A 12,717-nucleotide genomic window follows, 5' to 3' on the forward strand; every position below is an offset into this window, starting at 1 on the left:
ATAATAATACAGCTTAGAGTAGTGTAGTATTTGTGAAGCATTTTAAGATCTTTGTATGAAAGGTGCTATATAAATGAACAGTAAAAGAGGTGGTATTGGGATTCCAGAGTCATTGGAGGAAACACAGAACCTTGATTTCTGCTATTGCTAGGTAATCTGAAAGAGAAACCGACTTTCTCAAGTTTTGTCTTAAAATGTATTACATCATTTAAAAATCTGCTTCTGTGTTGTTTCCATGATGTTGGAATTTTAAACAGTTTTTTTTTTTTTTTTTAAACTCTGTTTGTTTTTATTTCCCCTCTTTTTAAAACAGGAATTTGCTACAGAAATACCCCCAAGTATATCACACAAAGAAATGATTGAGTCATTAGTCATAAATCATAGGAGTGACAGGTTGTTTGTTTAGAACTAGTAAATATATATCACATTTTCCCCAGAGTGAATAATTAATTATTTTTAACAGCTGTAACATACCAGGGGATTATTGATGAGGGCACTTATTTTCCCTGATTTCCCTCAAGAAACAATTGTAATAAAATTAAGCAGTGGCTTTTCCCAGCTGTTTTTCAAATAAAATGTAAGAGCTGAAAGTTTTGATCCCCCCACTTCATCTCCCCCAACAACCACTCTTATATACCCTTTTCATTTCCCTGCTTTTCCTATTGCTTGAAAAAGAAAATTGAATTTTAATGTTAGTTTTTTTAACTGAATAATATTTTTTTAGTTCAGATTCCCTTGATAAAGGTGATAGTTGGAGTTAATTACTACTTTGAACAGCTACTGATCACTAAAATATGAGGTTTTTTAATGTATAGTGGCCACCTGGTTAAGGATCACAAAATGCTTTAAAGAGGTTCCCTTGTAAAAGAAGGCAGGGACCATCTTCTTGTTCTGTGTTTGTACAGCACCTAGCACAATGGGATCCTGGTCCATGACTGAAGCTTCTAGGTGCTCCTTTAATACAAATAATAAAAAGCAATAATAATAAAGGCTGTAAGAGTTTGGCATGAGAGTGATGCGGTTTTCCAGTGAGCTAGGAAGGAGTTTGACAGAGATGGAGCAACACAAGTGAAAGCACAATCTTCCCTGGTCTAGTCCCACGATGAAGAATTGTGGGAAGGAGACACAAAGGAGTGAAGTGGTATGAGAGGCTGAAAGAAGTAAGTCCATGAAAGAGCTCTTAGAATCAAGAGGGCTATTTAGAACTGGGTGCAGAGAAGGATAGGAATCCACTGATGGAATCTGAGAACACAGGCCTGGGAAGGTGCTGATCCCTGAGAGCGCAAGTAGTCTGGCTTTCATGTTCCTTCCCCCTTCAGATGAAGGCTTAGAAAATACAAATTTAAGGAGCATGTACAAGATGAAGTACCAATGACCTAATAAGTGATTACAGCCTCAGTAAAGATTTCAGCAAAGATAGGGTCAAAGCAAGGGCAAATTCTGGCTGTGCCATGGAGTTGGTGATAGGCAGATGTCCAAGGAATATGTAGGAGGGAAAAGAAGTTTAGGGTCAAGAATAACTCCCAAGATTTCTGTCCGTGGCAGCAAAATTAAGGTCTGAAATGAATGGTGGTGGGAGTCAGAGACATACGACAAAGAGGACTTTTTGCTTAGGAGGACATCAGCCTTTGAAATTCCCTGCGTCACTGGAATGAGGAATCACTCAGAATAGTGCTCTGCTAATGTGAGAACCTATGTGATAGGCCTGATGGGGAAGGCATTTGTATGTAGTGTGGGGTGAGAGTATGATGGTGGTGGTTGTTTCGATACATTATTTAAAACTGTAATGACAAGTGACTGAGGCGTGGTCTATACTGCTGTCAAAATTCGGCGGCAGTCAACGGGAGTTTCGCAAGCTACACAGAGTAGCTTGCATAACTCCCGTCGACTTCATAACTTCTATTTAGCGTGCTGCCTCCGCTGCGCTGATGGGAAATGTGTACCTGTCAACACAGTGCTAAGGTTTTCGGAGAGGTGGTTTTATTAGATCGACTTCTGGATCAATTGAGTGTCTTCACTGCTGCTCAATCAAATTGGATAAATTGATCTGACAGTGGTGAATTTGCCACTGTCTGTGTAGACATAGCCTTAGAAGAGAAACTACTCATTTCCCCCTTTTTTCCTTTTGATTTAGGTGTTTGGCAACCAGCTGATTCCTTCCAATATCCAGGTGAAGAAGGCAACAGTTTTTCTCAACCCAGCAGCTTGCAAAGGGTAAAGTTCCCCTTATTCTCCATTCCCCAAATCCCACACACCCCTTCTTTATTCTTCTAAGCTGTCCTTCATTGTGAGGGCCAGCCATCCTGTCAAGCTCAAGTTTGCCTCCACTCCACTGAAACCTGGTGTTATCTAATGCTTACTTAAGTTATTTGCACCAGAAATGTTGGATCAAGATATAGACAGTAAAGAAAATGTTGTTGTTTATGTTAAAAGAATGAATCTCAAACCATGTTAAGCTTCCTCCATTGTTGCTTTTCTTGTTTTCTGCTTTTGGGCCATCCTCCAGGTGGCCTTGATTTCCTCCCCAGCAACAATAGTAACCATACCCCATCTAGCAAGAGTCTTTCACATTTGATATGGTCAGAGATAACCAGTGATCCTGATGCATGGAAACCAGCCTTTGGGGGAGGGGGACCTGCCCAATACCATGGCTGGCTGAGCATGTTATACATGCTTACATAAGACACAGAGCTTGGCTTCTAGAGGATGCCAGCAGTTGTCTTGAAAATTGTATTGGTAAAAATGGTCTGCTTGCTGGTGATGTATGTGTCTTTGCCTGCCAACTGGCTATGCTCCCGCTCACATATGTGGAGGGATTCAGTGAATAATATTAAAGGACGATTGTTACCTGTTGTGATCTGTCCGTGCCTATGGTAGCCACCTGAATAGAATTGTGGAGTTTGCAGGCTTGTATAGTCCCTCTGGTATACATCCAGTACCTGGATGGGTCTCAGTCCTTTGTTTCACAGCTTCAGTTCAGTTGTAGATGAGTTGATCCAGAGGTAGACGGTAGACTGAAGACAGACTGAAGACAAAATGGATGTCGGGCAACTGCCTTTTATGTCCTTTGGTCTTTGCCATGCTGCTTGTGGAATTTTACAGGAATAAGATGGAGTCCAGAGTCACATGAGTAAGTCTTGGTGACTCCTCAGGTATATCCCTGGCTTTTCCCCCTGGGCCCCTTGTACCTGTGAATTTCTTAATGGGCCATTAAGCAGGCTAGTGCTGCAGCCATCCTGTCTGGGGTGTCATCCAGACATAGCGCAATTTGAAATACAGATATATCGACCATATCCATAACTTCCATTACACATATAACACATTAACATAAACATTATCATCTTACTTAGCACATTATAGCCTTTCTAACAGTACCTGACATGGCATATCTCATATGAATTATTGATTTTGACATATCAATGTTAAATAATATAATAAATGCTCCCCCTACCCCCAGCCAGCCAGCGTGACACCTGTCCTGGAAGTACTTTGTCTCACATGTTTTGTTTTATGGAGATGGGGTACAATAGCAACAAACCACGCATCTTTGAAAAATGTACAGTGTCCATAATGTAAAGTCTCTGTTTTCTATTCCCTGGACTCTGCTCCTTGCAAGTAATGTATAATTAATGGCACAATTACTTTATTAAGCAGTTATAGGCATAAAATGCATGAGGGTTTTACCAAAACAAGCTCAGGTAAAGTTTTTTGTTTTTAAACTTACTAAATAATATATAGAACCAAGTAGCTTTAAAAATATTTCCCCTTTAAAACTAGAATTTTCTTCCTTCATAACTTTAAGGCATGGTGCTTCATAACGCATTAATTGTATAATAAATAATAAATTACTCTTCAAGCTCTTGTTTTGATTATTACTAATTATTTTTGGAACATGTTTAAAAAACTCTTTGCATTTATGAAGACTGCATAAAAAAGTTGACATACTTCAAGAATCAGTCTAGAAAATTAATACATTTGGACCAAAACAAATCCCAGCTCTTGTGACTGACTTTTGACACACAGGCTGAAATACTTGTTCCACAGTACATGTACTCTTTTTTTTGTTTGATTTTCTTTGCTTTGAATTGTCACTGTGCACCACCTCCCCTCCCCAATGATTAAATTATTTCCCCCTTACTTTATTCAGAAAAGCGAGAAACCTTTTTGAAAAGAATGCTGCCCCCATTTTACACTTATCTGGCATGGATATAACCATAGTTAAGGTAAGAGCTGATCTGTTACATTAACCTGTGTAATGCTGAGACCTTGAACTGATGCTTAATAATGAGTTTTTCAAATTCCAATTAATTTACAGACTGCTTCAGTGGCTTTTCATATTCAGCAGGGTTGACTCAGGATACATGTGCGTGCATGCATGTGTGTAAGGCAACCCTTCTACAACTGATATCTGAAAGGAGACTCTCTCCCAAATATTTGAGTGTCAGATGGTAATACAAACACACACAGTCCACGCGGTTGTTGGAATTGCCAGTTCTGCCTCAACATGTAAAACTCGCATGTGAGGAACTTTTTCAATGCTGTAGAGGGCTGCAGATTGATTAAAAATAATCTTGCATACCTTAATGGCTCCCTAAATAATGAAATGTTTTGCTCTCCTGAGGAGAAGGCTAAATTACAAAGGGGATGAATTTTCAAAGAGCCTTCACTGGGAAGAAAATGAAAAACAAACTGTTTCCGGAAACTCCTTGAGACTGATATGGTGGCTGTTTGAATATTCATTACACACTGGCAATAAAAACTGCTCTTTGGTAGATATATGTACTCTTATGTATACAGCTTTCTGTCTTGTAGCTTTATTGATGAGGTTGTGGTGTTATTTCCATGATAAACCCTCTATTTTTATTGGTGTTTATTGTACTAAAAAATATAGTGTCGGCTTAAGAAGAAATTCTATGTATTGTATTTATTTTATGAGTCTCTTGTCAAACTGCAGCTGTGCTGCTTTAGATTTCACAAGTTGAGCAGAGTGTGACTGGGCCAGTATTTGGATGTGAGACCACTACAGGTGCTGCAGGAAGTAGAGTTTGTGGTTCAGAAGGCGGCATTGTACTTTCTTGGTCAACACTGAACCACTTTGCCATCATGGTAAGAGGCACTATTCTGGATGCGCTGCCCTTTTGCAGGAGACAAAACCACAGTCCTTAGCACTTCTGGCCATTAAAGATCCTGTGACATTTTCTTTTGCAAGGAGTAAAAATCCCGATGTTTGTGTTTAAATTCTTTTTAGACTACAGGCAATCAATCTTAGTTCTCCATGCAGTTTTAGTTGAATACAGCTATATTCTAAATACATCTATCTAGGTTCACTGTGGCACGTGAACTTGTTCCTGTTGTGTAGTTCCTGTGAAAGAGGAGACTTGTTTTACTCATCAGTGAAGTGATTTCTGTACATGTAGTGTAGCGTGTGTGTAATGTTTTGATGAGACCAACAGTAGAGCAAATGGTATGCATCACAAACTTCTCTGTGGACATGCGACCATAGGCATGGTAAACTGAGTTTCTGACCCTTGGTCTCTGTTGGTATCTCAGACAGATTACGAAGGACAAGCAAAGAAGCTGCTGGAGTTGATGGAAAATACAGACCTGATCATTATTGCAGGAGGGGATGGAACTGTACAGGAGGTACTATAGGAGCTTTCACCTGGCTTGTATATAAAAAGTCTCAATACCATATTGGGGATAGAAAGATGGAGGGTTGTGTAGCTTAATTGCAGAATACTCTAGTTCTGATTTGAGACATGTTCATTCCAAAACCTCAGTTTTCAGACATAACTTTCTGGTTTGTGTATAGAATATCCGCAGACTAGTCTTAACTCAGAAGTGATGGGAGTGTGGTGGGGGGTGTCCTTTTACAGAGTTTTTTTTATGCTCCTGTGAAAAGCAGTTGCTTGGGAAAGCATTTTCTGATTTTTTTTTTTTTTTTTTTTTTTTTTTTTTTTTGGCCCGGTAACTCTCAAGTGGTTTCATTGTCAAAGTTAATCCATAGCATGTTTATAGCCCTCAGCAAGGGATATGTGCTTTGCCCAGGGCGAAAAGGACATAGTCAAAGAGTGTTTAAACCGTTACAAAGGATTCAAAATAAGGTGCTGTTTGTGTGCAGTAATTTCATATTATGTGGGTGATTAACCACTGGAGCAAATTACCAAAGGAAGTAGCAGAGTCTCCATCTCTTCATGTCATCAGATCAAGACAGGATGCCTTTCTGGAAGAGATGTTTTAGTCAAACACAAGTTGTTATTGAGCTTAATACAGGAGTAATGGGTTGAAAATGTATGGCCTGTGTTACACAGGAGGTCAGACTAGATGATCTAATTATAGTCCCTTCTGGCCTTAAAATCATGTGTTAAGTGCACACTGAGTGTCATCATAACATGTGCACAAACATCTGGTTCTGTGCATCTTTAAAGGCATATGCTGACTTCACTCAGTGATTGTACATTCAAAACCCTGCCATTTTTCTCCCTGACGTACAAAAAATGCACACTTTTCTGTGTAAGAAACTACAGCACCCTCCATAAAACATTGGAGGCCTCATAAAAGTGCATCTATTCTGAACAGCAGATGTATGCATTTCATAGTTTCTACTGTAACTGCACAAAAGAATCCAAAAGCCAAATATTTTCACTATCTTTCAGGTCATAACAGGATTCCTCCGCAGAGCAGATGAGGTGAGGGTTTGGATTTTTTTTATTAGTATCTGAAGGGAATATCCCAGGCATCCAGTTGAGCCACCTGGCCTAAGTGAACGCCTGCAGATAATCCAAGGCCAACTTGCTGTTTAATAAGTCAGCCATGCTAGTATCTTGGAGTTTTGCCCACTTTCTTTCTCTTTCCCTTTTTCAGTGAGTGGAATGGCTCCCCGTCCAAACTGTTTTGGGGCTTCCAGTAGCAGGGCAGGGAATGTGCAGAAGCCAGACACAAAGCTTTCAAAAGCCTGTGGCCCAGTTGTGTCTAGTTTTTTGTTTGGCAAAAGACTGGGGAAAAATCTACAAGCGATTTTCTGTATTTGCAACTTAAAACTGAATTCGGTGTGGCTGTGCTCCTGCTCCTTTTATGATCACTTAATGTCAGTATTCAAGCAGTGACTTTCTACTTATGTAAACGGTTGCAGACTGCAAATTTTAAGGGCTCATACTAGAGTATTTCCACTGGAAGTGATTTTTAAAAACCAGGGATGGGACACTGCTAATTAATAAAGCAGGTGAGCAGTGCTCTGAAAACCTCTTGGCAGAACCCTGGCCAAAAGGCAATGAAATGATCCAGACAAGGATCTGATGACATCTTGGCAATTAGAATTATGCCTGTTTACACAATTACTTTATCTGAATATGACCAGACAAAAATTTTATATTTAAACTTTGCAACAAGCCAGTAATGAACATTGTCAACTTAAAAAATGGACGACAACATACTTTTCGCTTCAATTTTTTGTACTTACTATTGCTACAGTTGACCCATATGTTCCCTATAACTGAAAGAGAGTGTGTGTGGGGGGGGGGAATGACTATTCTGTTTTCTCCATTTGTTTACTTTGCGCTTTTGACAGCACATTGGAAGATAGTGCGTTGTGATGCCGCTTATGCTAATTTGTTGTAGCCCAGAATATTCTGCATACTGCATTATTCAGCAGGGAGAGAGAGTTCATTGTAGCATAATCAGATCTCACTCTCCATTTCATAGGCCAGTGAATTCTCCTACCCCACAGATTTTGCCTCTACAGATTTTGCATGTCAGTCCACATGCTAGAGGTAATGGTTTCCTGCAAATCTGCCTACCTGCTTGTGCTTTGCCTTTGCTTTGTGTATGGAGTGTGTCTTAACAACACTTCTGCTTATAGAAGTGCTAAAGAGATGCCCTCTTTAGTAAAGTGGGAAGGCAAAGCAGGAACAGTAGGCCTTCAAAGAGCCAGTATTACAAGCTATAAAATGACACTGGATAGAGTGAGAGGAAGGTACTAGGCCGTGCAAGGGCTTCCAAGTGAGGGGATAGCAGGTAAAAGTAATGGCAAAGGGATACAGTTTAGCTGATGTGGAGTTGCAGTGTCACGGTGCTGCAAGCTTCAGTACCCAGCAGAGAGGGAGTTGATTGTGATATACTGTCGTTTACATGGTTTTGCTTACACACTTCAAGGAACACAGTTTATTGTGATGTGATGGTGTGTACTAACTTGCTCCAGCAACAGGGCCTTTATTGCCCCATTGGACAGAAAACAATATAGGTAGTGACTTCCACAATCAAAGCCTCTGCAGTATCAGTTCATACATTTTTGTTGAAGAAATATCTGTCATGCAAGTTTTCTCTGTCAAGAGGGTTTCTGCAAAGATAAATGAAATGTAGTGCATCAGTGCTTCAGGTGCCACCTTCAGTTGCAGAAAGATGGCAGATTGCTGATATACACTAACTAATGTATGGATTCTATCTGCCAACCTATGTGTAATAATGCTCCTAATGATTACAGAAAGCTCCTTCGTAGCCAGTTGGCACTGGTGGGTTCAGAGATTCCGATGCCATGTTCTGAGTCGTGTGTTAGTCTCGTTTGAGGAAGTGCCTGACTGCTTACTACCACAAGGGTAGAATATCAGACACAGCTCTGCTGTCCACAAGGAAGCTTAGTTCAGCTGATGCAAATGTGAATTTACTTTCCTCATGTTTCCAGGCTACTTTCAGTAAGATTCCTATTGGATTCATTCCTCTTGGAAAGACCAGTACCCTGAGCCAAACTCTTTATCGTGAAAGTTTGAACCAAGTCCAGTAAGTTTTTGCATGTGAGAGGGAGGGGAGGTTTGCTTTTCATTTTTGAGGGGGAAGTGCCGCTTGGTAGTTTGGATTTTTCAGCCTTTTCTTTTATTATCTTTCCTCCCTTCCCTCTGAGTTACACAGTAATTGGTGGTCGTAAGGGCCTGACAGTTCATTGGGAAGTTGAATGAGCACATGAGTCAATGAAATTTAAAGGCAAATTTAAGAGTCATGGAAGGCAATATTTTTTCCTTAGGATGCACAGTTTATCCTGTGGAACTCCCAGCCTCAAGATACCCTTAAAGCCAAGAGCCTCGCAGGATTCAAACAAGGATTGGGCATTTATATAGATAATAAGACTAGCCAGAGAGACATTAGACAAAACAACCCAAGGGTTTTTGAAAGAATACAAGTTCTCCCACTTCAGTGTATGTCAGTATTTGCCTAATAGGTGCGGGGAAGAAACTTCCCCAGTATATAGCACAGTATAATCCATAAATGCCTACTGCAAGGCTTTTTATGCTTTCCTCTGAAGCATCTGGTCACCAAGAGATAGGATAGTGGACAAAACAGACCATGGATCTGATGGGATCAGGCAGTGACTATATTTCCATTATGTTTCGCTATGTTAAACATACATTTATTTATTTGTCTTAATTTTTTTAATCAACAAACTTTTTCTTCCTCTCCCCACATTTTTCTACCTTCCAATTTCTCCCATAATAATGGCGTTATTCCCTTCACTTTTAGCTCTGTTCACTCTGTCACTAACTCATTAGCATTCTGCTTTATGGAAGCTTTGCTGGTATCTGTCATACACGGTGCCCACAAGCCAAACTGGTATAACATCTGATCCATCATTAAAACTCCCAGTGTGCTTTGCAGCTCAACAAGATGGACAATACTCTAATCAACAGTAGGATAAAAATAATTTGTTTTGGGCTTTGAAGAAGCCATTTGAATTGAGAGATCTTATTGTCCGTTGACAATAAATTCAATAGGTGAGGACCACAATATATTGGTGGAGTTGAAAAGAGTTTGTCAAGGAGCTGCTGAACAGCCCATGTTAGTTACAGAACCTGTGTGCAGACATAAAAACAACGAATAGTAACCTTTTAAATAATTGGATATTAGTTCCTCCTTTGCTTACTGGCCTTTGATTCTGAGTTTAAAAGCCATAAAGAGCGAGGAATAGACAAAAAGGTTCCTCCTTCTGCTTTAAGGGACTGATTCAAGGCCCACTGAAGCCAAAGGAAAAGCTCCTATTGACTTCAGTGGATATTGGATTGACCTGAAGTGTTTTTTATATATGCAGCTGTTACAGGAAATGTGCACAACCTTGAACTTAAGTCTGTCTTGGTGACTAAAGGAGAATACATACCTTAACAGGTGTTTAACAGGCTCTGTGTACAAATCTTAAACAGTTTGTTGACAAAAGTTTTGAGGCTATGTGTCATGGGTTACAATTTACTCTGGGGGATGAGTAGCAACCAGGATGAGTAGCAACCAGAAACAGCAGCATGAAGGCTGAGTTAAGATGCGTGATGATAATGGGCACAATATAAGGCTAAAAGGGCATAAAATAGATTAATTTAGTATCACCATGTACATTGAATCCCTGCATCATTTTATACCATCCATGAGAAACAATATTTTTAAATCTCTCCCATATTTTATCAAAAGTCACTGTCTTACCTTCAATATCAACAAAATCTAAGACAGAATTTTGTCTTGTGCAGGGAAATAGTTATTGTGCTTCCTTGCCCAGATAAATGCATTGATATACTGCAAGAGCAGCACTAATATGCAGTTGTATTTAGACTGAGATCAGTCCTATGTACAGCTCCCTGCACATTCTCTGCTTGCCAATAGAAAAGAGGTAGGGAATATAGTAGGTGCATGCGTCTCCAGAATAATTGGATGATGAACCTCTCTGAGAAAGTTACTCTGGCTTTTATCACCCATTACTGCTGACTCCTTTTGCGTCTCATCCCATAAGAAAATGACACACTATTTAGATTCTAAGATCTTTGGGGCTGAGACTGTCTTACTGTGTGTTTGTGCAGTGCCTAGCACAGTGGGGCTTTTACCTTGATTGGTCTCTAGATGCTACTGTAATATACATTAATAGTTTAAAAACCCACACTACTTTCTGTGCCCTTCTGGCTTTTTTTTGTTTTAGACACATCGCTGATGCTACATTGGCCATTCTGAAGGGAGAGACAGTTCCACTTGATGTACTGCAGATCAAGGTAAAAAAAAACACCCCTCTTTTAGATGGCACTCTCCACTCACAGCTTTAGGTTGAAACAGTATTCTTAAGGCTTTTCTGTTTATTTCTCATGCACTTCTGGCCCTTCCATTCTCTGTAGTTTGGGGCATCCTATTAGATAATTTTTAAACCAGAATGCTCCCCCTCCAATCAGTGATGTCATGACTTTGTGCTTATGACATTAGCCATTATAGTGGAAATCCTTTCATTTCACCTCCTAATGGATTGCAGACAATAAAGTGGGATGTTTGAATGTTTACAAATGTTGAGTGGCTGAAAGTTCTTGATGAATGCATAAATTGCAAATACTGGTATTTCTGGAGGAATGGGATAATAATAGCTGTCTGAATTGATTTAAAATACATATTGTGTAGATACTGCCATCCTGGAAAATCTGAAACTGAAAAACCTCTGACTACGCCTGTCATCTTTTTTGAGCACCTCCTTTTTCTGTTGTATCTGTTCTGTTGGCAAACAGCTGTCTCTGCAGCCATTGCTTAGTGCATTGTGCACTCCTTGCTTTGGGCTACTGGCATCCACAAACTGAAATGGTCCTTGCTGGATGTGCAGTCGAAGCCAACCACTGGCACCTTGGAAACCTTCAGCTATGATTTCCTCTGTTGGAGCAGACAGAATGTACCACTTGAGCTTTTTTCAGCCCTTCTTGCTGTCGGTTATAGGACACCCTTGCTATGAAATTTCACCTCTGGGATTGGTTATTAGTTGAATCACTCTTTTTGCAACCATAAAACAATGTAAATGTGCATTCTTTGTTTTTCTTTTGTTTTTGTTTTGTTTTGCAGGGAGAGAAGGAACAGCCTGTGTTTGCAGTGACTGGATTAAGATGGGGATCCTACAGAGATGCAGGAGTTAAAGTTAGCAAGTAAAAAAATAGTGTGTGTTTTGTAGCTGTGCCTTTTTTTAATATCCCTTGATATTCCCCATCCTAACTCTTGCTGTAAGGTCCTTATGAGCTTTTACTCCAATAGAGGACAAACCTAGACCTGTTCCATAGCATTTTACAGTGATAAAATGTAAGACATTTAAATATTCCCTTCTATCTGCATTTGGCATTTTACTTTCTGCTGACCTGATTTTGCAAATATTAACTTCACACTTGCCCTGTTATGTCCAATTCTGGAAGTTCTTTCACAGACAAAGCCAATGGAAAAAGCTTTTTCATGAGTACAGTCTGAAAGAAGTAATTGTACATTGTTTTCCCTTGGGACTGATGAAACCAAACACACACTCTCTGTCTGTAATTCAACTCCAGCAAAGACTGTTTTTTCTGATCCCTAAACTAATAAATACTGATTTCACTCCAAATGAACATTTCATGCATAACTGTCTGCAATCAAAATGCCCTACGTGCATGATGAAGACACAGCATGGCTGAAGCAGCTTGTTTTCCAGGCTATTGAGGGGGAATAGCATTGAGCTAAACCATACCTGTTGAGTGCCTGGGAAGCAAAGGGATGTAGTAGTTCATAAATGAACCATCTCAGTCAGCAAATGAAGAGTAGGAAGTTAGCAAATGGGGTGACAAGACCTGACTTAGATCAGAGTGCTCGTCACTAGGGGGATGGGAGGATTCAGCAGTTGGTGATGGTACTGAGGTGCTTGCCACTGTGTGACAGGAGTGCCTCTTAGATGTAGCCCCAAGTTTCCCATGGCCAATAGCTAATGGG

At 39.9% G+C, this 12,717-nt stretch overlaps 1 protein-coding gene across 3 annotated transcripts in view; it reads left to right on the top strand.

Annotated features, from left to right (window-relative positions):
- The window catches only part of AGK (acylglycerol kinase), a 48,337-nt gene that overhangs the window by 20,760 nt on the left and 14,860 nt on the right, over nucleotides 1-12,717 (top strand). For 2 of the 3 annotated variants that reach the window (XM_067536198.1, XM_067536199.1), the window contains exons 4-10: nucleotides 2,135-2,214; nucleotides 4,148-4,223; nucleotides 5,551-5,643; nucleotides 6,657-6,689; nucleotides 8,678-8,772; nucleotides 10,940-11,009; nucleotides 11,833-11,912. In XM_067536198.1, coding sequence (XP_067392299.1) covers nucleotides 2,135-2,214; nucleotides 4,148-4,223; nucleotides 5,551-5,643; nucleotides 6,657-6,689; nucleotides 8,678-8,772; nucleotides 10,940-11,009; nucleotides 11,833-11,912 — 527 coding nt within the window. The remainder of the gene's footprint in view (nucleotides 1-2,134; nucleotides 2,215-4,147; nucleotides 4,224-5,550; nucleotides 5,644-6,656; nucleotides 6,690-8,677; nucleotides 8,773-10,939; nucleotides 11,010-11,832; nucleotides 11,913-12,717) is intronic. The other variant, XM_067536201.1, reaches the window with a different exon arrangement.

The sequence above is a fragment of the Emydura macquarii genome, unplaced genomic scaffold, assembly GCF_026122565.2.
Source record: "Emydura macquarii macquarii isolate MOO-44397 ecotype Brisbane River unplaced genomic scaffold, CSIRO-AGI_Emac_v2 contig_3530, whole genome shotgun sequence".
Taxonomy (NCBI): domain Eukaryota; kingdom Metazoa; phylum Chordata; order Testudines; family Chelidae; genus Emydura; species Emydura macquarii.